The sequence below is a fragment of the Poecilia reticulata genome, linkage group LG12 (assembly GCF_000633615.1).
Source record: "Poecilia reticulata strain Guanapo linkage group LG12, Guppy_female_1.0+MT, whole genome shotgun sequence".
Lineage (NCBI taxonomy): Eukaryota > Metazoa > Chordata > Actinopteri > Cyprinodontiformes > Poeciliidae > Poecilia > Poecilia reticulata.
Window position 1 is genome coordinate 20,214,785 of NC_024342.1, and position 20,271 is coordinate 20,235,055.

The 20,271-nt window shown below is 40.1% G+C and overlaps 2 protein-coding genes and 1 long non-coding RNA gene across 3 annotated transcripts in view; 1 reads left to right on the forward strand and 2 right to left on the reverse strand.

Annotated features, from left to right (window-relative positions):
- alpk2 (alpha-kinase 2) overlaps positions 1 to 9,367 on the reverse strand; it is a 13,758-nt gene extending 4,391 nt beyond the window's left edge. The window contains exons 1-6 of the mRNA XM_017308028.1: positions 7,726 to 9,367; positions 4,434 to 5,814; positions 4,193 to 4,340; positions 2,651 to 2,778; positions 2,510 to 2,554; positions 2,092 to 2,390 (exon numbers count right to left, since the gene is read on the reverse strand). Coding sequence (XP_017163517.1) covers positions 2,092 to 2,390; positions 2,510 to 2,554; positions 2,651 to 2,778; positions 4,193 to 4,340; positions 4,434 to 5,814; positions 7,726 to 9,351 — 3,627 coding nt within the window. The 5' untranslated portion in view covers positions 9,352 to 9,367. The remainder of the gene's footprint in view (positions 1 to 2,091; positions 2,391 to 2,509; positions 2,555 to 2,650; positions 2,779 to 4,192; positions 4,341 to 4,433; positions 5,815 to 7,725) is intronic.
- On the forward strand, positions 8,766 to 9,569 carry LOC108166789 (uncharacterized). The gene is made up of 2 exons (XR_001777175.1): positions 8,766 to 8,857; positions 8,971 to 9,569. It is a non-coding gene; the product is annotated as an uncharacterized LOC108166789 (long non-coding RNA).
- Positions 9,570 to 13,113: 3,544 nt separating this feature from the next.
- On the reverse strand, positions 13,114 to 19,619 carry oacyl (O-acyltransferase like). The gene is made up of 15 exons (XM_008424510.2): positions 19,439 to 19,619; positions 18,716 to 18,849; positions 18,554 to 18,632; positions 18,321 to 18,456; positions 18,036 to 18,220; positions 17,760 to 17,972; positions 17,589 to 17,691; positions 17,408 to 17,509; positions 16,378 to 16,543; positions 16,221 to 16,300; positions 16,027 to 16,137; positions 15,808 to 15,931; positions 15,452 to 15,638; positions 15,068 to 15,210; positions 13,114 to 14,974 (listed from the first exon to the last, which is right to left on the reverse strand). Exons 1-15 carry the CDS (start codon positions 19,593 to 19,595, stop codon positions 14,870 to 14,872), a joined length of 2,025 nt encoding a protein of 674 aa, XP_008422732.1. The 5' UTR covers positions 19,596 to 19,619; the 3' UTR covers positions 13,114 to 14,869.
- Between the last annotated feature and the right edge of the window lie 652 nt (positions 19,620 to 20,271).

Genomic DNA, 20,271 nt, shown 5'->3' on the forward strand with positions numbered 1-20,271 from the left:
GAGTTTTTGCTCAAATATAGAGAAGAGGGCTTTCAGAAGTCACTCAACATTGCAGGCAAGATAGCCATTGAAATGGATGCTTCTCCTGGGTTCAAAGAGAAACGACTTAGGAAGCAAAAGAAGTTCCCAGATGACAATTCATGCCCTGGTCATCATGAAAAGGAACCCACAAGGCACTTCAGGTGCATGGTTTTCAATGTTATTGTTGACACACTCCTGCAAGAGCTGTCTGAATGGTTTTTGAATTTTCAACTTGTGTCTGAGAAATTTAAATTCATCACTAAAATGGAGCACATGACAAAAGCTGAGCTGGAGGAATCAGTGACCACATATGCCCTGACTACYTGTGATGTTTCCAGAGATATCATTCAAGAAATATACCCAGCAAGTCGTCTACTGAAGGGTTACAAGGCTCTAGAAAAATTAAATTTCCTCATTCAAGAAAACCTTGATTTGGTATTCCCAAATTTGACAGTAGCCCTTAGAATATTTTTAACCATGCCTCTYACAGTTGCATCTGCAGAGAGATCATTTAGCAAGCTGAAGCTCATCAAAACATACCTCCGTTCAAATATGAGCAATGATCGCTTGTCCCAGTTAGCAGTGATCTCTATCGAAAACGATGTGGCACAGTCTATTTCATTTGATGCTATAATTGACAAATGGGCAAGTGCAAAGTCACGGAATGTAACAATTTAAATTCCATAAATGTTAAAACTCTGACAARGAGTGCAAGCTGTTAAGATTTCATATTTCCAAAACACAAAATGTTGAGCACTGAGTGCCCTTGCTGTTAAATTGCTGTTAAATATTTGTACTCTAATAAACTTCTTATTTGCTTATGATTGAAAAWTTCACCTGATATAATATGTGACAATGTATGTTCCAAGTGCGTGACTAAGGGAGGAAACCTGAGAAACGGGGCGGGGGGGGCGCCGATGATGTTTTCGCATCCACCTCACAAATATGTAGTTGCGCCCCTGAGAACAAGCAACGCTTTCTGTAACATCCCCACCCACAAAGGTAGTCTAACGTTTACAGAAAATATAACTTTTTGCCAAAAAGAAAAAAAACATAAATAAATCAAGCAAATATACAATATATGAGTATAAAAATAAATATTGATAGCAGAAAATACAAGTCAAAATAACAAAGATCTAATTTAATCAAGTAAGTTATTAAGAAAAAAAACATCTGCAAAATAAAATGAAAAAGTTTTCTTGTACAAGTTTTTTTCAGAAAATTATTTTAGATTTCATTTAGCTACCGACCTTGCACACTCTTTTTTTCTTTTTTAATTAAAATACTTGTTTATTTCCATGTGTTTTAAAATGTTGGTAATAATTTATTTTTACATAACTAATATTTATTTGCTCATTTTAGCAAGTAACTTTTCTAGTTCCAGTTTTAAGCTTTTTCTTCAATTTGCTGAAAAGTTTATTGTCCAAGATGCTACAATAAAATAAGCCACATTTTATTTTGACTCATGTTGCATCTGAATGTACATTTGAGATTTTCAAGTTATAGTGATTTTTAATCTCATGCTACATTCAAATACAGATTGATATGTGGGAGGGAGCTGGACTTGAACCCCTACAAAAATCTATTAATTTAGAGACATGTGTTGTTGTAACCATAAACACTATTGTCCCATCATTTGTTGTCCCACCATTTGTTGTCACACCATTTGTTACACAGGGAGGCATGGCAACCTGAGAAAACTAGTTCAACTGTGACATGCAAAGTAGGAAGCATTGTGTTGTTTGAAGTTTTTTGCTGTAGTAGAAACCGATACACTTTACAAACCAGATGATCAGGAATAAAGAACTTGATGTAAAAATATTGAAGCAATATCTCAAGACATCGTCCAGAAAGTAAAAAAAAAAGAAAAAGAAAAGGGGTCTTCTAAATGGAAAATGACTTGAATCATGCAGCCAATTCATTTACAAAATGAGAAAGGAAAATATTTAGAATTTAGGAATATGAATCCTGCAAACGTTTATAACTACATAAAACTACCTGCTTCTGTTCCTGTATTAATATCACAATGATGTATTTTCCATTTACAATAAAACCAGTGTTTTTCTTTACCTCTACAGCCAAATGGAAATTCTTCTGAAGCAGGTCGTTGTTGTTGTTGGTCCCGTAGCTGATAGTGTTGTGCACCTTGAGCACGCAGGAGTGTCCCGGTACTAGCAGGGGAATCTGACCCGCCTTCAGCTTCGTCCGGAAGGCCCGTCGATGCATGCCCTCGCCAAAGTGAACTTTTTCTGTGAGTATGCTGATGGGGTGGTTCTCTCCAAAGTACTGATCCGACAGGAAATCATCTTTGAACAAGAGTCTCGAACAGTGGGCATCCTCCTCTTCACTGCACAACTCTTCAGGCATAGCTGAGAGAGAAACATACATACTTCGTATTTTTTTCCCTTTCTTTTCTTTCTTTATTTATTACCAAAAAGAAAATTTTATTGAACTGAATTATTCAAAGTAGCCTTTAATAAGTACTCACTTGAAGTGATCTTTGGGGATGCAGGTATCACAATCTCACTTAAAACTAAAACACAGCGAGAACAGAAAACGATTAACTTAATGTGCTTATTTTTCTTGGATCACACATTTTTTGATTACGATCGTTTTTTTTTTTTTTTACCTTCATATGTGAGCACATAGTCTAGGTAGACAGAGCCATGAGAGCAGCTGAGCCGACACTCGTACTTGCCCAGATCTTTGTGGGAAGCATTGGTGATGATCACTGACACTCTGCTCTCGTCTCCTGCACTTCAGAGACACACGTTTATTTATTACTTAAGCAATTTAGTAATGGAAAACAAAAGACCTATTAGCATCTGAAAGTAAGAAGCAAAATCTTTTCATGCTTGTGTGGCGTGGATAACATCAAGATTTGAAGGTTTTTGGGTTTTATGAAAAAAAAAAAAGACTTCTAAACGTCAGTGTGTTTCGATTTCAATGCCAACTGAAAACATCATATTCAGATGGTTTTTGTTCTTATTTCCTTCCAGTATCCTTTTCTGCTATCCTGTGAGCATGCTAATCCTTGCATAGAGATCAGTTACTGTTTCTGAACCTGAGCCATTTGCACCACTGCACCAAAACGGTCAAGGAACATTTAAAGGAAATGTAACTCTATGCACTGGAATGGGGAGTGTCAAAGAAGCCGGAATAGATACAGTGCAGTGCAAAAATATTTATTACCATTTGAACTTATTTTGTAATACATTTTGTCCTATCACAACCACAAACGTTGGCATGTTTTATTGGGACTCTGAGTGACAGAGCAGAACAAAGTAGCACATAATTGTATAGTGGAATGACACATGGTTCAGACATGAATCTGAACCAAAAGGTGTGCTAATTGCATTCGCTTTACTCTGAGGGCCCCAAATAAGATCCAGAGTACCTTCAGAAGTCACCTAATTGGTAAAGAGAGTCTGTCTGTCTGAGAGTAATTTAATATCAAATAAAAATACAGTTGTTCTGTGAAGGCCTCAGCAGTTTGTAAGAGAACATTATTGAAGAAACATCATCACAAAAACCAGGAAACACCACAGACAGGGTAATCAGGGATAAAGTTGTAGGGAAATTTAAAGCAGACTTAGGTTATAAAACAACATTCCAAGTTTTGAACATCTTGTAGAGTGATGTTTAATCATCTCGGATGTAAAAGAATACAGCACAAATGCTGCAGTGTAAAGATAATTGGCTTGGGAAGTAGTCATAGAAAGCTATGGTAACTCTAGAAGAAATACCAGTTCCAGCTTGCAGAAAAGTCATTCATAAGACACAGGCTGCTATAGTGAAACACGGTGTTGGTAAAGTCATGCTATGGGATTGGTCTTATTTAGCAGGGACAGGGAAGCTGGTCTAAGTTTATGTGAAGACGGATGAAGCTAAATACAGAACAACACTGAAAGGAAACCTTGTTAGAGGTTGAAAAAAGTAGAGTCAGCGGTGGAGGTTGACCTTCCAGCAGGTCAACAACCTCTAAACATACAGCCACAGCAATGACTTATGTTAGTGTACTTTCGTCAGTTTGAATGGTCCAGAGACCTGAATCCAAAGAGATGCTCTGACAAAACCTTCAAGGCACTGAGACCGACTGATTTGTGTTTAATTGTGTTCTGGAAAAAATCTTAAGTTCGGTAATTTAGCCATGTAAAATGACAGTAAATACCTTCTGTTAATCTGAGCCAGCGGTGCACCATCTCTGCTCCAGGTCACAGTGAAGTCTGAGTGCACTCCAGCAAACTGACACCAAAGACACATACTCTGAGGGTCTCCGCTCACCGACTCTACCTGGATGGGCTCTATCACTTTCGGATCTGCACACATCAGAACAACATGAGGACGAAATAGAAGAGCCTGTCCCAGAAACACACAGCTTCTGTATCGCGGAGCTTGATGAGGGCCCTCACCTTCCTTTAGAGGGATGTTCTGTTTGACCCCCTCACCATGTGCTTTCTTCTGAACAGCTGTGACTTCTGGCTGTGTCTCTTCCCCTTGTGCTTTTAACGAAGTATCAGTCTTTGATAGCTTGGACTCCAAAACACTGAGAATCTTGCCAAACTTATCCCCTGACACGCGTCTCTTTTTAATAACATCGTCATTCGTGAGCTCTTGAAGATCAGAGAGGTGGGGAGCTTTCTGAGACACCTTATCTTCTGGCTGCTGGGTTTTTGCTTCAACAACAACTGACTGATTTTCATCCCGCTGAACTTTCCCAGCTTTAATTCCCTCAAACATATCCACCTTTCCTTTTGCAGATTTTGGTTTTGCTCCATGCTCCGCATCAACTGATGCCTCTGTTTCATGCTTAGCCGATGTTTTATGACCGTGTTTCTTTTTCTTCTTGCCATGTGGCTTGCCCGTGCCCTTCTCAGTTCCCACACCGGTCTCCATTACAAGTTTAGCCTCTTTGGCTTCGAGCCCAGCTTCGATGTTCTCAATAACAGGATTTTCCCCAGTTGCTAGGTGGCTTTCTTGCTGCTTCCAGGTCTGCTGGTTGGAAACGTGCTGCGATGTACTCTCTTGTTTTTTGGCAGCCTGTGTTCCATGATGAAGACCAGATGATTTTTCCTTTTTGGAGCGCGTTTTGCTGTCTGAGGGGTTCTTTGAGGTTTTGTGAGGCATTTTGAGCTGAGTTTGCTCACATTCAGCAACTGTGAAGATGGGTTCTGAGATCCAGGGGATAAATGGATCGTTTAAGTTTAAAGTGATGCATGCAACACGATCCTTCTCTGATATGAACAGACGATCTCCGGGAAAAACGGTGAACCTTGCTAGATCTGTGCTGAAATCCTTGATCTCGTCCGGTGCAGAAAGGAAAGGCCACACGGTGTCTTCAACTTGCAGCTCCTGTAGTTCATCGGGAGAGAATTTCTCATCAGTGTTTGTTGTGTTCTGCTTTGTATGAATCAGCTCCTTGTGACCTTCCAGAAATTGTTTATCGGTAGTTCCACCCAGGGTCGGAAAGGGTTTGCAATCTCGCACATAACCACAACGGATGCTGTCACTCAGGCAGGCTTCTGTGCAACTTTGATCTCCTTCCAAGCTGCTGCTTGTCCGACAGTCGAGGGCAGTGTTACCACTGAGGGGAGCTAAGCACATAATAAGCTCATGACTACCTAACTCCACCTGACTTCCTCCAACCGGGTCTAGAAAAGTGTTAAATGAGACATTTGTGGGTGTGTCCGCCTCTGGTTCATGTGCAGAGAAGATACTGAGATCTGTTTGACCTTTGTCTCTTTTAATCTGCTCCTCTGTCACAGACTGCTTGCACAGAACATCTCCAAAGACCTGATGATAAAATAGACAAGAAGAAGGACAAGAAAAAACATCTCAGTTTTAAAAGAAATTCAGCAAATCAATGTATTGCCATTTATTTGTCCGTGCAGTGCCTTGGAAAATTATTCAAGTCGAATGAAATATTTTGTCATGTTACAAACTTCTTATTGCTGTCTTTATTTTATAAAAGTCTTTTAGTAATAGTAATAATATTGAAAAAAATACAAAGACATGAAAAATCATACATGCTTTTTACAAATAAAAAAATCTGAAAAGAGGGCCATGCATAAATATTCAGCCCTCTTCACTCCAATGCATCCAATTCGCAGGCCCCACAAGTAGAGCATTAATCAGAATGACAGCCAAGAAGCAGATGGTAACTCTGGAGGAGCTCAGAAATCTAAAGCTCAGTTGCGGGAATCGTTTTATAAAACAAGTTTTGGTTGTAGAGTTCACAATCTTGCAGTTTATTTTTTACGGATCTGCAACCATCCATGTATCGTCAGACATTTTATAGCCTATTTGCAAATCACAATACATAGCAGAAGACCAGTGCTGATTATAACCCTCAATATACCACTGAACTGAGGTCATGATAACATTTTGCAGTGGGATGTTTTTCTTTAAATTTATGGTTAGTATGGAGTAAATCTGGAAGAAAATCTGTTAGAGGCTGGAAAAGACTTCATACGAAGGGAGAGGTTCATTTTTCAGCAGGACAACAACTCTAAATATACAGCCACAGCTACAGTGGAATGGTTCAGATTATGTGTTAGAATGGTCCAGTCCAAGTCTGGACCTAAATCCAATTGAGGATTCCAGACAAGACTTGGCTCAAAGACAGCTGGACACAAATTCACCCACAGCTTTCAAACATTTTGAAAAAACATGTATAACTTCATTTTTGTAATTATGCAATGCTTTGTGTTGGTTTACACATATAATACCAGAAGAATACAATAAAGTTGCGGAAAAAAACATTACAAAGTTCAAGGGGTATCAATACTTAGCATGCAGCTATGTCTATCACATGTAAATGAAAACAAAACACAGCGACGGCTTCTTAAGTTGCCTGTTTCCAGAATGAGTTTCCTGGTAAACACTCACCTTCCTATAGAGCCACAAAGTAAAACTTTACAAAACCTTATTTCTTCCAAGTGCCGCCCGACGCACAACTCATGCCCTCTGCTGCACAGCCATCACCCAGACTTGCTGGTTTGCTCCGAGTGGATGAAAACCAGCCTTCTCCTCCCGAGGACTTCTGAGCCTCCTGATCTTGTGTTTTTTAACTGAGACGTGGTTTGAACGAGTGCGTTTAAGGGTGTAAGAGACAGCTGGAACTGGACAGAGTCGTGTTTCAGTCCTCAGCTGTGCTCTCCTCTCACCCCTCTACCCTGACACACCACAGATGCGGGCTATTATCAATGAACTGTCAGCTATTATTAGATGCCTTTTCTATCCGTCTGAGGTCTTCTTCTCAGGCTCCCCTGATCCTGCAGCGCTCCTCGACTGCCGGGTTTTTGAGATGGAAGCCAAAAGGGTTAATCCAAACAATGCAGGATAAAAGTTCAAATCCCAGGTGGCTTCAGCCTCGTGTGTGGCGGGTGTATACGTGACTGGCTGGCTGAAGGTATGGCAGCAATCACAAGGACATGGGCAGGAATGTCTCTTAACATTCTTGCTTTGTTTCCAAAATGTGCGACTAGTTTGTTCATTGGCCAACAATGTAAAGCCATTTGCTGTTTGCTTCGGTGTAAAGGTTGAATCTTTCCAGCATCTCCAACACATTTTCACACAGGTCAGCAATGCTCTGAATGCATGTAAGTGTGATCAACAGACACAGATCAACCCTTACAGTTTTTCTTACCAAACTGAGGACAAGTCTGTCTCAGGTAATGCCACAAATTTAAAAATATACCTTACCTCCTGAAGCGCCAGGTCTCTATGAGTGTTCAAATCCACTTCTTCTGTTATTTTCAGCTCGATTGGACGGTTTTCTTCACTAGAAAATAAATCTTGTTCGAAGGTCTTGGAACATCTGTCAAGCCGAGGGAGGTCCAAACAACCCAAAGACACAGTTCCAGCATTGAGCGTGACTTCAATCATTCTAGCATCTGAGTCTGCTGCAATAGAGAACAATCCAGCCGGTGTGTTTTGCAGAGCGGAGCACGGGGAGGATTCTGCCTGGCTGCTCAGGAGCTCCTCTGCCTCTAGCTCTCCTCCACATGTACGCAGAGGTTCAACGCTCTGGGAGGCTCCTCTGCCACAAAATTCAGGTCTTGAAGCGTCAAGGCACAAAGAAAGACAGCTTTGTTCAGAAGGGATGAGACTCTCTGGGATATCTGGGGTCTTTAGAGGCTGATCTTGCACACCCATAGTTTGCTGCCTTTCCTCCACCTCTGTCGCCTGTAGATTGTCTCGCAGAGTCTCCGGCTCTAAGTGAGTGGTCACCTCCTGCAGCGCTTGTGTCAAAGCGTCAATCTCAGCCCCTATTTCTGCAAAGGCGGCCGTGATTTCTTCTGGCGGATCCTCAATGACCCCAGTCCAGTCTGAGAGTGCACTGGCCCAGCTGTCTACTGACGACCACCTCTCCACTGGTGACCAGCCAACCCTCCTGTTGTCACCAGGACTGTAATCTGACCCTTGTAAGGAGTCGCTTAGCACTTGATGATCCACAACCTCTTTGTCTTCCACATCCTCACCTGTCAGATACTGGCATGCGTCCATCCAGAGCTCGGCGGGGCTGACACTGTGCTGCCTTTGCAGGGTCAAAGCCGTGACCTCTGCTTTCACAAATCTCACATCACTTTCCGACACCCAGTCCACCTCCCAGACATCCACAGCAGGTGCTCGTAACTCATCACACTGGCTTGCCTCTGACATGTTGTTCTCTGAGACTTGTTCCTCTGTAAAGCCACTTTGACACTGTGTCTTAATGCCTTCTAAATAACACATCGGGACATGTGCCTCACTGTCTTGGTCTGCCTTTCCGACGCCCGACTGCAATGTTAACTGGTATTCGGGATGCATGGTCCTATGAGGATTTGTTGTGTTGGTAAGGATGAAATCCCGCGTGTCGCTTTCAAAAATATAAAGATCTGACAGAGGTGCTGGAACCTCAACACTGTCTAAATTCTCTGATTCAGTCGGACTAATTTTGTTCTTCAGGCAGCACACCGGAGATGTTTCTGGTTCTACATACAGCTCTGTTGTACTGGACATGGCTGGAATAGAGTCACTGCAGGGATCAGGCAAAGGAGGTACCGCTTCGCTTTCTGGTTCCAATGGATCCATACAACAAGGTCCAATGAAGGCAGACTTTTGTGAAGACTCCAAGCAAAGAGACATGCTGCAAGATGAATAGCTTAAACTATCACTGTCAGGTAGTTTCTCATTGGTGGAAATGTTTATTGTGTCATTTTCATCTGGGATGGACAGCACAGGTAGAGTCTCTGTCTCTGGTTCATGCACCTGTGCTCCAGTTTGATTGTCTGTGAATGGTTCTGCTGACCACTCAGGGTCATTTGTGGAAAGTTGCGAGGGGTCCATCAGGACTTGAGGATATTCACTGGCCCAAGCAATCAAACTGGAACTTCACGATTTCTAGGACCAGGCTCTGTGTCCAGGGATGAATTACTGATGTCTCTTTCTGTTGGGGCTATTCCCTCTTTTGATTCTGGGATTCAGTGCCTGAAAAGAAACAAATTCAATCATCGTTAGAACTTGTTGGCCATCTGTGAATAAATCACCTGAAAATGTCTTAAAAATAGTCTGGGGTTAGGCTCCCTTTATTTTTCCTTTGTTTTTTAAAGAAAAAAAAAGGCATTGCATTTATTCACATTTTAACTAAAATGATGAGACATTTGAATGAAATGGAAAAAGAGTGCTTTTCAATATAAAATATTTAAATATAAGGGGTGGTGGTGGTGGTGGTGGGTGTGGTTCACAGCTGTCACTGGGTGAGAGGCTGTGTAAACCCTGTGCAGCAGCACACAAGCAGAGGAGGGTGTGGGGTTCGGGCAAGGGGGCTACAAGTGCCCCACCATCTGCAGTTTTAGAGATGATGGGCTGTGATGATAGGTTTGAAATAAATGCCATGATTTATTTCTGTAGGGAGAGTTAACCTGGTCAGAGTTGTTGGGAGATGAATTGAGACAGATACACAGGAAAGGTGAAAGAAAACTTGTGAGAGGCTTCTATCGGTACTGTGTGAAGATATCAAAACATGCAGACAGAGCAACATTAGTAAGGTTTAGATGAAAGGCTGTTCATTTGTTTAAAGTCTAGTCAAAGTTCAGACCAAATTCAACTGAGAACCTTTTCTTCACAGACTGAGCTTGATTCATCTGCAAAGAAGATGGAGCAGTTTCATTTCCCCTCAAACTAATTATTTATTTATTTTAATTATGCTAAGCTTTGTGTTGGTCTCTCAACAAAAATCCCAATAAAACCTTATCAAGTTTTTGCAAATCCTAAAATTCATCTTAAATAGGTCAAATATTAGTCCTTACTGTCATACATCGTGATAAACCCATTGGAATTTTTCATCTGACTTACTCTCTCCCTCTCTGGCACGCTGATGTCAGTGGTCCCACTGACTTGTTGCCAAACTAATTATGAAATGTCCCCCCCAGGCCTTTAACAGCACCGAAAACTATTCCCCCTGTTTTCTTGGTGGTCAATGTAAAAATGAACACGTACACAGAGTCCTTGAAGCTACAGGGGGTTTAAATAACTTGTCAATCTCATCATCTTGCTTTTTAAATTACATTTTATGAAGTGTGTAACTGTTTTTTTTTAGCGGGTCACATGTGAAGCATCGGTGGGGTCAGTGGTTTCAAAACATTCACTCTGACATATAAGATGGAAGCTGGCGGCAGAGTAACTGGAAAAATACCAGCTCATCTTCGCTCCTGACCTGCATTTCAGTCACATTTCAGCCTCATAAAGGACACCTGACTGAGTGCTGCAGCTTCAGATGTTTACATTGAGAAAAACACACCTCAACAGCTGCAGATACGAAAGCATTTCAGACTGAAATTAGAAAACATTTGGCCATCCTAATATTCACAAACTTGTCCATAATGCAAGACGCATCTAAAAAAATTTATATTATTTACTACTTGTCATGCTGAGAGCAAAGAGGGATGAAAAACCTTCATGCTGAAGCATTTATATTTACCTAACAACAAGAATTTCTGTTGGATTATTTATTTATTTTTATTTCATTTAGATCAGACTGTCTGGTAGGGTTGATTTTTTTAAACTTCAGAAAGAGCTTGCTATATGCTGGCAAATAATAAAAATTGTTCTTTATCTGATTCTGAACAGATAAAGTGTGCTCTAGTTTCAGGATGAAAAGTGAAAACCCCAACAAAACTGATGTTACAAACTTCGAACCGTGTCTAAATTTTTTTTACAAATTACAAAACAGGAAAAACTGACGGCATTATAATTCCGGTTTAATTGAGGAGATGAAAACTGATGCTCAATAAAAAGAGAATCATGCAGCAGCAGAGTGTTTGTTTCAGCCGCAAAGCCACAATCAAACGATGAGCCACCCCACAGCTGAAGCTGAAAAAAAACTATTATAATTAAAACTCTTGTCTCATCTGCTGGGGGGATTTCCAGCCAAACAAACAGTACGTACCCTTTTCATGGCTGTGCCGTAGAGGATATAGACCTATGATGTAGGACTTCAGCGAGTGCTTGGGCAGAGCCGGGCGATCTCGGGGTGTGGGGTTATTTTTAGATGTTGTCCCCCGCAAGTACACAGTTAGTTACCTGATATTGTGAACATGTGCTGATCCCGAACATTTAAAACCTGATACGTACACTTCCAGACAGCTTCAGGGATGGCCTACTTTGGCTGATGAATTTTCTGATCAATTATAAACAGAGCCAGACACAGTTATGGCTGCAGAGAGAGAGAAAGAGAGAGAGAGAAAGAGAGAGAGGGAGAGAGAGAACATGATTCATGTTTAAAAAAATAAGGTAGTCGCTCATATAGAGCCTTGCATATACATTAATACTTACTGAACTTATAGTTTATCATGTTTCAACAATAAATTCTGATGTGTTTTAAAGTAATTAAAAAATGTGAAGTAGAAATAAAGTGGTTATTCATTTTCAAGTTTTCTTTTTTTTGCAAATAAAAGGAGTCCTAGTGTGGTGTCTCACTGTCTCTATAAGTCAATACTTTTTTCATTGCAATTGCAGCTGCAAGTGTTTTTGTCTGTCACGCCCAGGTTTGCAGATATAGACTGTAATTTTCTGCTGCCCCTTCTGATTAGATAAGACAGTGATGAGATACAACTAGAGATATGTTCATGAGCCTTCAGTAAAATCTCCTGAATGATCATTTGGTCTTGCTGATTGTTCCTTCATTATTTCAGTCCCTATTTCATTCTTAGAATCAGAAGTAGTTTGTTTTCTGTCCTTATATTTATGTCAGTTGAGTTTATTGTTCATATTTCTGACTCAGGAAATGCATGTTAATGAATGTGTCAGTTTGAATGACTTTGGATTTATACTTTGATTCAATTAGGAGCTCATTGTAATGTTCCCCGAGGATGAGAACTATTTTATCATCTATCCTTTATTAGAAAAGGTCAGACAATTAATAAGGTCCTTTCATAAATGGTGAGCTATGCAAGGCTGATTAATTTATTATTATTTGTATAATTTAATGTAGCACAAGATGAACCAGCTTTCTGTTTTGAAACGATATGTTTATTGAAATGTCTTGTTTCTGAGCAGGAGGAGAAAAAAAAGGGGTGACACAAACTGCTAAAACTGTGTTATGCCGTTGTGTAACGCTGATTTCCATACACCTGTACTTGTTTTGCTCTGTAAATCTACCAGGCAACTATTGGCATATAATTAGACTAAATTCACTTGTGAGGTAGTTGTGACTTTTTATTGACTCATAAGGGCGACAAATGTGACCTTTTTTTCCAAACAAAGGTCAAAAATAGAACGCTTGAATGGGAGCTTGGTATAATTTCATGCATCTTGAGCATGGTCGTTGCAAGCTTGATGTGTCCTTGTGCTCTCATGTCGTCATTAAATGGAAAGGATCGTCTTACCAAAGCAAGCTATATTTTCACACACACTGGCTTCAGGCTGCCCTTTGCGCTGCTTTCCAACACCCAGCCTGCAATGAAGGAAACCATATTTTCTCTTGATGAAAATCAACTGATTGGAGAAGGCTCTGAGAGAAGGAGCAATGGAGTTTAACAGACAAAAGGCATTTCTTGAATTTTCTTTTATCACCTTTCTGGTTCCAATCACAACATATGACATCTAAACTCTGATCAGTGTTTTATTTCAGAACGCTTGGTTCGTCACGATGGAAAACAACAGATGGAAAAAAAAAACCAAGCAGCAGTAGTAGCCTCAGCTTTTCTGTGAGGTTGCTCACTGAGATTGTGTCAGCTCAATGCAATGCACAACAAAGCTCCTGCTCCACATCCACTGTAACCGAGAAGGCTGTAAACGGGGCTATGTGCTTGATGTCACTGGCAACTAAAACTCTTTGTGATTCTCTCTTCAGTTGAGTCACTGTCTGGTAAATGGCCGTGAACTACTTATAGAAGAAATGCAGTGAAGTCATTTGTATTCTTGGACATTTGAGGGACGTAAAAGAAATTGCTGACATAAGAAGTGAGTCAGACAGAAAAAGCAACCAAATTAGTTAGGTGGTATTGGAAGTATGGTCATTATTTTAAAATAAATTCTATAAAACTCTAACAGGAAATCCTGTGAGGTTTGGGGAGAAAGAAATAATGTAATCATTGCTGGCTGATAAACACTTCTGTGAGTTTATGAGCTTTTACGAAATGGTCATTTCCATCAATCTTGATTGCCCAGAGTAAATGTTAATGGAAAGACAATGAGAAAGAAAAGAAACTAATTTCACCCAAGGATCTGAGAGAACTCTGACAGACAACCATTATCGTTATCATGATATGCTAACAGCTCAGTTTACAGGCAGCGGTGACGATATTTCGCAGTAACATGTCCTGGATGACACCATCGGGTGTTGACAACCTCAGCTAATCCACTTAATTTTTAACTCCTCTGGGATTTTTGGTAGGTGTTCAGATTTTATTTGAGCTTCTGAGATGCTAATCAGTTCCTCTCAGTCTTATTGACACAATTACGCATTGCAGCAGCTGTTCCAAAGTAAAAAAAAAAAAAAAACTAAGAGCAGAGATACTTCCAGCTGCACAGCATCCAAAACCAGAGAGAATAAAGAGAAACATCATGTTTCAACAAGAAAGAGGAGGAATAAACTATTTTAGAAAAAACAACAATACAGAGCTACTCCAACTTGATCACATCCGAAGAGGTATAATTCTAGAAAAAAAGAAAATGACAAAAATAAATGCTGTAAAAAGTACAAAACAAAATTGAAAGAAAGGAAAAAAATTCACTAAACAGATTTGATGAAATATATTTATTTCTTTTACTTTGCTGAAAATCTTAAAAGGTTACTTTAGTTTTCAATTTGAATTATTCAGTATTGTGCAAACTGATATTAATTACCCATATCTCCATATATGTCAGAAAAACAGACAGGCTTCCATGAGGTTTCCTTTCTCTCTCTCTCTCTCTCTCTCTCTCTCTCTCTCTCTCTCTCTCTCTCTCTCTCTCTCTCTCTCTCTCTCTATGGCTTTAATTGCTTTCTTTTTCTAAAAGAGTCTGTACCACGACAACCAGCACATCTAACAATACCTAGAACATAAATGCAACTGAAGGATTTTCAGCATACAACCTACGTTGAATGTTGAGGAACATTTAGTCAGTGAAGTTTTGTTTAGCTGCTGTGTAAATATAAGGGCGACCGCTTCTCTTAGACACTCTTCAAAATGTGAAAAACAAGAAAATGCAAAAACCAAAGAAAAAAGGCAGATATATTTTGATCTCTGTAAGAAACTAAGTAACAATAAGAAAACATCTACTAATCTCAAATTGTCCGTAATTATTTCGCTACGGCCAACTCTTTACTAGGGATACCGATATACATATGTTGAAAGGTGCTGTACAATACAAGGCAGATTCTCTAGATGCATTTGGGTTTCAGGAAGAGGTAGGGTTTCTCAACCAACACAGTGAGAGCACAGCCAGCTGCCAGAGTTAGCATCAGATGGCCGAGGAACAGGTACATCTGTAGAGGACAGACACCCATTGGCACAAAAATATGAAGAAAATAGAAAGATTTGTTAAAAAAAACAAAAAACGATGAAGATTAAATTCTCACAAAGTTGATGTCTGTGTAGTGGATCGGCGTCTCTTGCATGCCATTGTAGAGGATGATGAAGATGGGATGGATCAGATAGCAGGCAAAGCTAATGTTGGAAAGTGGAACCCAGAAACCAAAGGACAAGAATGTCTTGATAAAACCTGGAGAAACAAATATACACTAAAACTGAGACGCTAATTCTTCCCTTCCTTTTACAACTGTTTACTTTATACAGCGATATCTAGAGTTCAAAGATAAACATAACCTAATACCTGTGGTACAGTTTTTGGTAAAAGTAACCAAAGAACAAAGAAGAAGAATGAAACATATATGCTTTTTTAAATGAAATTAAGTGTTTTAAGTGTTCTGCCAAACTGGAGATGTAATTGGATTTATTCATACCTCCATAGCCCTCCTCACATGCCAGTATGATCCAACTCACAGTCAGGGCCCAGACTGGTCTGTGCAACCCCTGATATAGAGCATGAGCCGCAGAGGGATAAGGTGGGGTGTCTTTCAGGAAGTAGGCCAGTCCAATCAGCAAAACCATCACAGAACAACAGCACAACCAACCAAGCGCTGCTTGCCACTGAATAAAAAATTAAGCACACAAATGTAAAGACCGGTTTCAGTTCAAAGTTACACATCAGCTGACGTACAAAAGACAAGTGAACATGCAAAATATTTCATTCACTTCTGCTTTATTACAAAGTAAGGGTTCTCAAATTCTCCAAGAATGGAAAATCCAAATAACTCACCCTTTCCTTTAATAGTTGATCTTTCTTTGTTGTCAGGTATATTCCTGCTAGGATCCCTATTAGAAACGGTCCATATCTTGTGTAGGGTTTCACATAGTAATGCAAAACATAGTTGTCTGATGTTCTGCAAAGACAAACTCTTCAATGTAAATATGTGAACTCCAAAAGAAGAGATAAATTTTATATCATTTACTGAACCTCTTTCGGTTGGAGGCTTACATTGTGGATGGCTGAAAGACTGGAAGGTGCAGACATGCAGTTATAGCAGCACTGGCCACAGTCGTGCTCACCAAAATGCCTCCTACCACAACAGCAAACACACTCCTTTTACTGAAGCAGAAGAGACAGAATGGAAAAGGTTATTACTCTAGTTTACATGGTGTTTGGGATGATGTTAAAGGATGTGGACATACAGCCTGTAAATATAGACCAGCAGGGGGGTTGTGGCGTAACACTGGAAGTCCAGAGACAAGTACCACGTCCAGGGAATACACTCAGGAGAGATTTGGAGAGAGGCAAAAATGAGTTGAAATTCCTCCTGAAGACATATGAAGACCTGATGAAACTTACAATCTCATGGACTGGCAGGAGATTGCTAACCAGCAGTAAGTTAGCCCACCAGTACGCCTTGCAGTCCGTCAACATTTCAACAAATGGGAACCAGTAGGGTCCCCACCGCACCAAAGAGATGACGCTGATGGTGAGACACACTGTGAACAGATGCAGAGGCTGAATCCTGGAGTGGGAAGACGAGGAGAAAAATGTAATCTTTCAGTCCTCAGATTTACTGTGCAAAAACATTATACTTTGTTTCACCCATTAAATTTGTTGACATTTTCTTACAACTCCAAATTTTAATAGATTTATTGGCATTTTATGTGATAGACCAACACAAATCAAATTTTTTGCTTTCACTTTACTGCATTTCCCCTAATTGAAATCCAAAACTACGAGTCCACCTGTGCAAAATTTTTATCTAAATATATATCCAGCAGTTCTGTTGAAGCCTTTTATGGTTCTCTGATAAAAACTAGTGAACAAACAGCATCGTGAAGACCAAGGAACAAAGCAGACAGGTCAGGAATGAACCTAAGAAAAGTTCAGAATATCAGGTCGTAAATCAATCAATATAATGAAAAAGATGCTTATAGGAGCACAGCTCAGGACCCTGCATGTACAGCCAGAGCTACAGGGGAATGGTGTACATCAAAGCCTACATGTTACAACGGGAAAATCAAAGTCCAGAATGAAGTCCAATTGTGGAAAAATTCTGTATAGACTCTTTCAACCAATCTGACTGAGCTTGAGGTATTTTGCAAAGCAGTTTGGGCAAAACTTTCAATTGCTGAAGGTGGTAAAGACATACCCCAAAAGATCTAAAGTTCTAACTGTAAAGACACTAACGCCACACATTTCTCAGATTTTTAATCGCAAAACAAACAACAAACCAGGTTCCATTTCCCTTCCATGTCACAATTATGTTGCTCTTTGTGTTGGTCTCTGACATAAAATACAAATGATGAAATGCTGAAAAATGCCTATGTGGTGTGAACTATTTTGTAAGGCACTGTAATATAGTCATCCAGTCATAATATTATGCCTTTTAATCCTCTTGAAGAGATAGTTGGCAACCAGACCGAGACTTAAATTGTCTTCTGCCTTGTCGATTGAGCTCAGCAAAGACCTGGCACTGAGCAAACCCCTGAAAAGTAAAGTTATTAGAAGTTAGAAATCACTTTATGCGCCATGATAAGGTTAGCAGTATTTCAGTCAAGTCTCACCCCAGCAGTAAGAAGGTGTCAACGGCGAGAAAAACAGGCCCGCTGATGGTGAGCACATATACTGGGCTGCTTTCGACTGCTTTCCTCCATGTTTTGTAGTTATCTACAATGGGAGACACGACAATGTGCACACAATATTTTGAAGACACTGCAGGCTGCTCTCTTTCTTACCTAGGTTGTTAATAACTGGGAACTGTGCAGAATGGCCACATATAATCCACAGCAAGCTGAGGACGCGAATGCCGTTCAGAGAGGTGTAGTTTTCACATGGGGCAGAGGAGGCTGTGCTGAGGACCCCCTTGCTTGTTGTCTGCAGGGAGAATGCTTGAAAGCAGCTGGAAACACAGCGTCGAGAAAGACACTGTCCAGCAGGGCCGATTCTGCCTGTAAAAATAAACATCTGAGTACTTGTCTATTAGCAGGAGATCAAATGAAAATTCTCCTTACCTTTTTCCTCTAATGTGCTCCCATTCATTTCATTGCTGGACAAGCCATTGGTTTTCAGGCTACCATAAACGTTTAAATGGGAAAACTCAATTGTGGGATTGATGGTGCTGCTCTGCTCTGATCTTCTTAAGGTTGTGAACAGGGTGGCCACCAGAGGAATGGCTAACATTACACAACACACACACCTGTGGAGGGACAAAGATTTAGTTTAACTCGACCATGGGCATTGAAGAACAGGCATGCAGAGGGATGGGAGTAATGTCAAGGGATGACTAATATACTGACATGCAGGTGATGTCTGATGCATCAAGAGAGACTGCGTCAGCCATACAGTGAGTCATGATTAGCTCCCAAGAAGACTGATTGGTCAGGATTGGAGGTAATGGACTAAGGAGGGACTTCTGGTTAAGCTGAAGTCTGTCTATTGGGAAAATAGGTACCACGTGAGGAAAATGCGAAAATAATCCCAAATCAGAGAACGACAAATATGCAGAAAATCTGCCTTAATTAACACTCACCACAATGCACCAGCTGCTTCACATCGTCTTCCCCACATGAGTCAGGAACACAAATGCCCACAAAATACTGTGTTGCTCCCTACAAAAGCAGGAAAGAAATATATGCAGTTTTTCTCTATAACTTACCATCCATCCATCATTAAGGTTTTTATTGGTATTCACCTGCTTCAGGAACACCTGGCAGTAGTGTGTAGAGAAGCTGGGGCCGATGGCAGAGCGACACTGCTGCGGCGAACCAGGCTGGTTCACGTTACCGTCTTTAACACTGCTGCCCATCTTTCCAAAGGAGTCATACACTTTTTTAAAAAAAGGAGAGAAACATTGCCCCTTACTTTTTCCATAGGAATGACAGATCCTTTTGGGTGAGACATTCATCTGCTTTGATATGTAAGTAGGTCAACTTTAAGCCCAAGAGGGAAAAAAAAGTCAATAAATTAGAACGTGTGCTTCAATGAGGCTCGTTTGCCAGATTATTTTTATGACAACAACCTTAAAGAAAACAAACATATTTTTCACTAAACCCACATTTCTGTCTTAAAAGTAATGTTTTATAGCTTTGAGCAGAAAATCATAATTAACAGAAGTGAAGGCTAAACAGTACCCTAAAAAACATTAAACACTTTTCTTTCAACTTTTTGTGTTTGTTTACACTCACTACCAGTTAAGTATTAGACAGAGTGAAATGTTTATTGTATTCTTGCTTTAGAGGTTTTTTTTTTATTATTTTTTTATGACCATGTATACTACATTGCATTTGTAAGGATTCAATCCAAATATGTGCCAGGTGATTTTCAAACAAAACCTGGGCTCTGTTGATAAAATAACCTTTTGATGGCCCAGTCTGCCAAACCACAAGGAACATATCCAAAAGGTGTCAGCACTTACTGAGAGCAGCATATTCCTTTGGCTTGTCCTGGTTTAATTCCCAAAGGAATGTGTTGACGTCCTTCATGCATCTTTGCAATATACTGTAGTTGAGTGAGTTTCCAAGTACGACGTTGCCGCTCACTAACAGAAGAAACACAAGCCAACCAAGGGCCATTTCAGTGCCGACTGCACCTCTTCTGTCCACAAGGTGCTTAAATAACAGAAAGGGTCACCTCACCAAGCAGAGAGAAGCATGAAATTGATCTTCTTAAGGAGAAATGGAAAACAGCTTTGGAAACTGGAGCAGGGAGGATTTTCTGCATCAGGTGTGAACGGCATTTAGTTACTTGAAAAACGGAAAAATCAGAGCTGAATACGTCACTGCACAGCATGACAGTAATTACTGTGGAATCACAATCATGGTCAGCTTTCCTGAACAAGCGTCAGGCAAATTTAATTTCATCAACCAACCAACCAAATTTGAATTTCAGTAGAGCACATTTTGAATTTGCTTTTAAACAAGAATCGTGTACTTGAGAGCATCACTAATACAAAGCAAACTTTGACATTGTTACAAGGATTGATATGTAGTAACCTTCTATATGTAATATATTTCTAGTAGCATTTTTTTCTTACTTTTTACTTCCATAAGTAATATTATAACACTACACTTCCTTGAGTACAATTTCTGGCTATTCTACCTACCTGTAGTTACCTCACCTAAGAAAGAACAAACATGTTTAACCATGGGGGGGCCACTATGTCTCTGTGACTAGAATAGTCGTCTTGTGATCAGAAGGTTGCAGGTTCAATTCCAGCTTCCTCCATGTTGAACGTGCCCCAAATTGCCT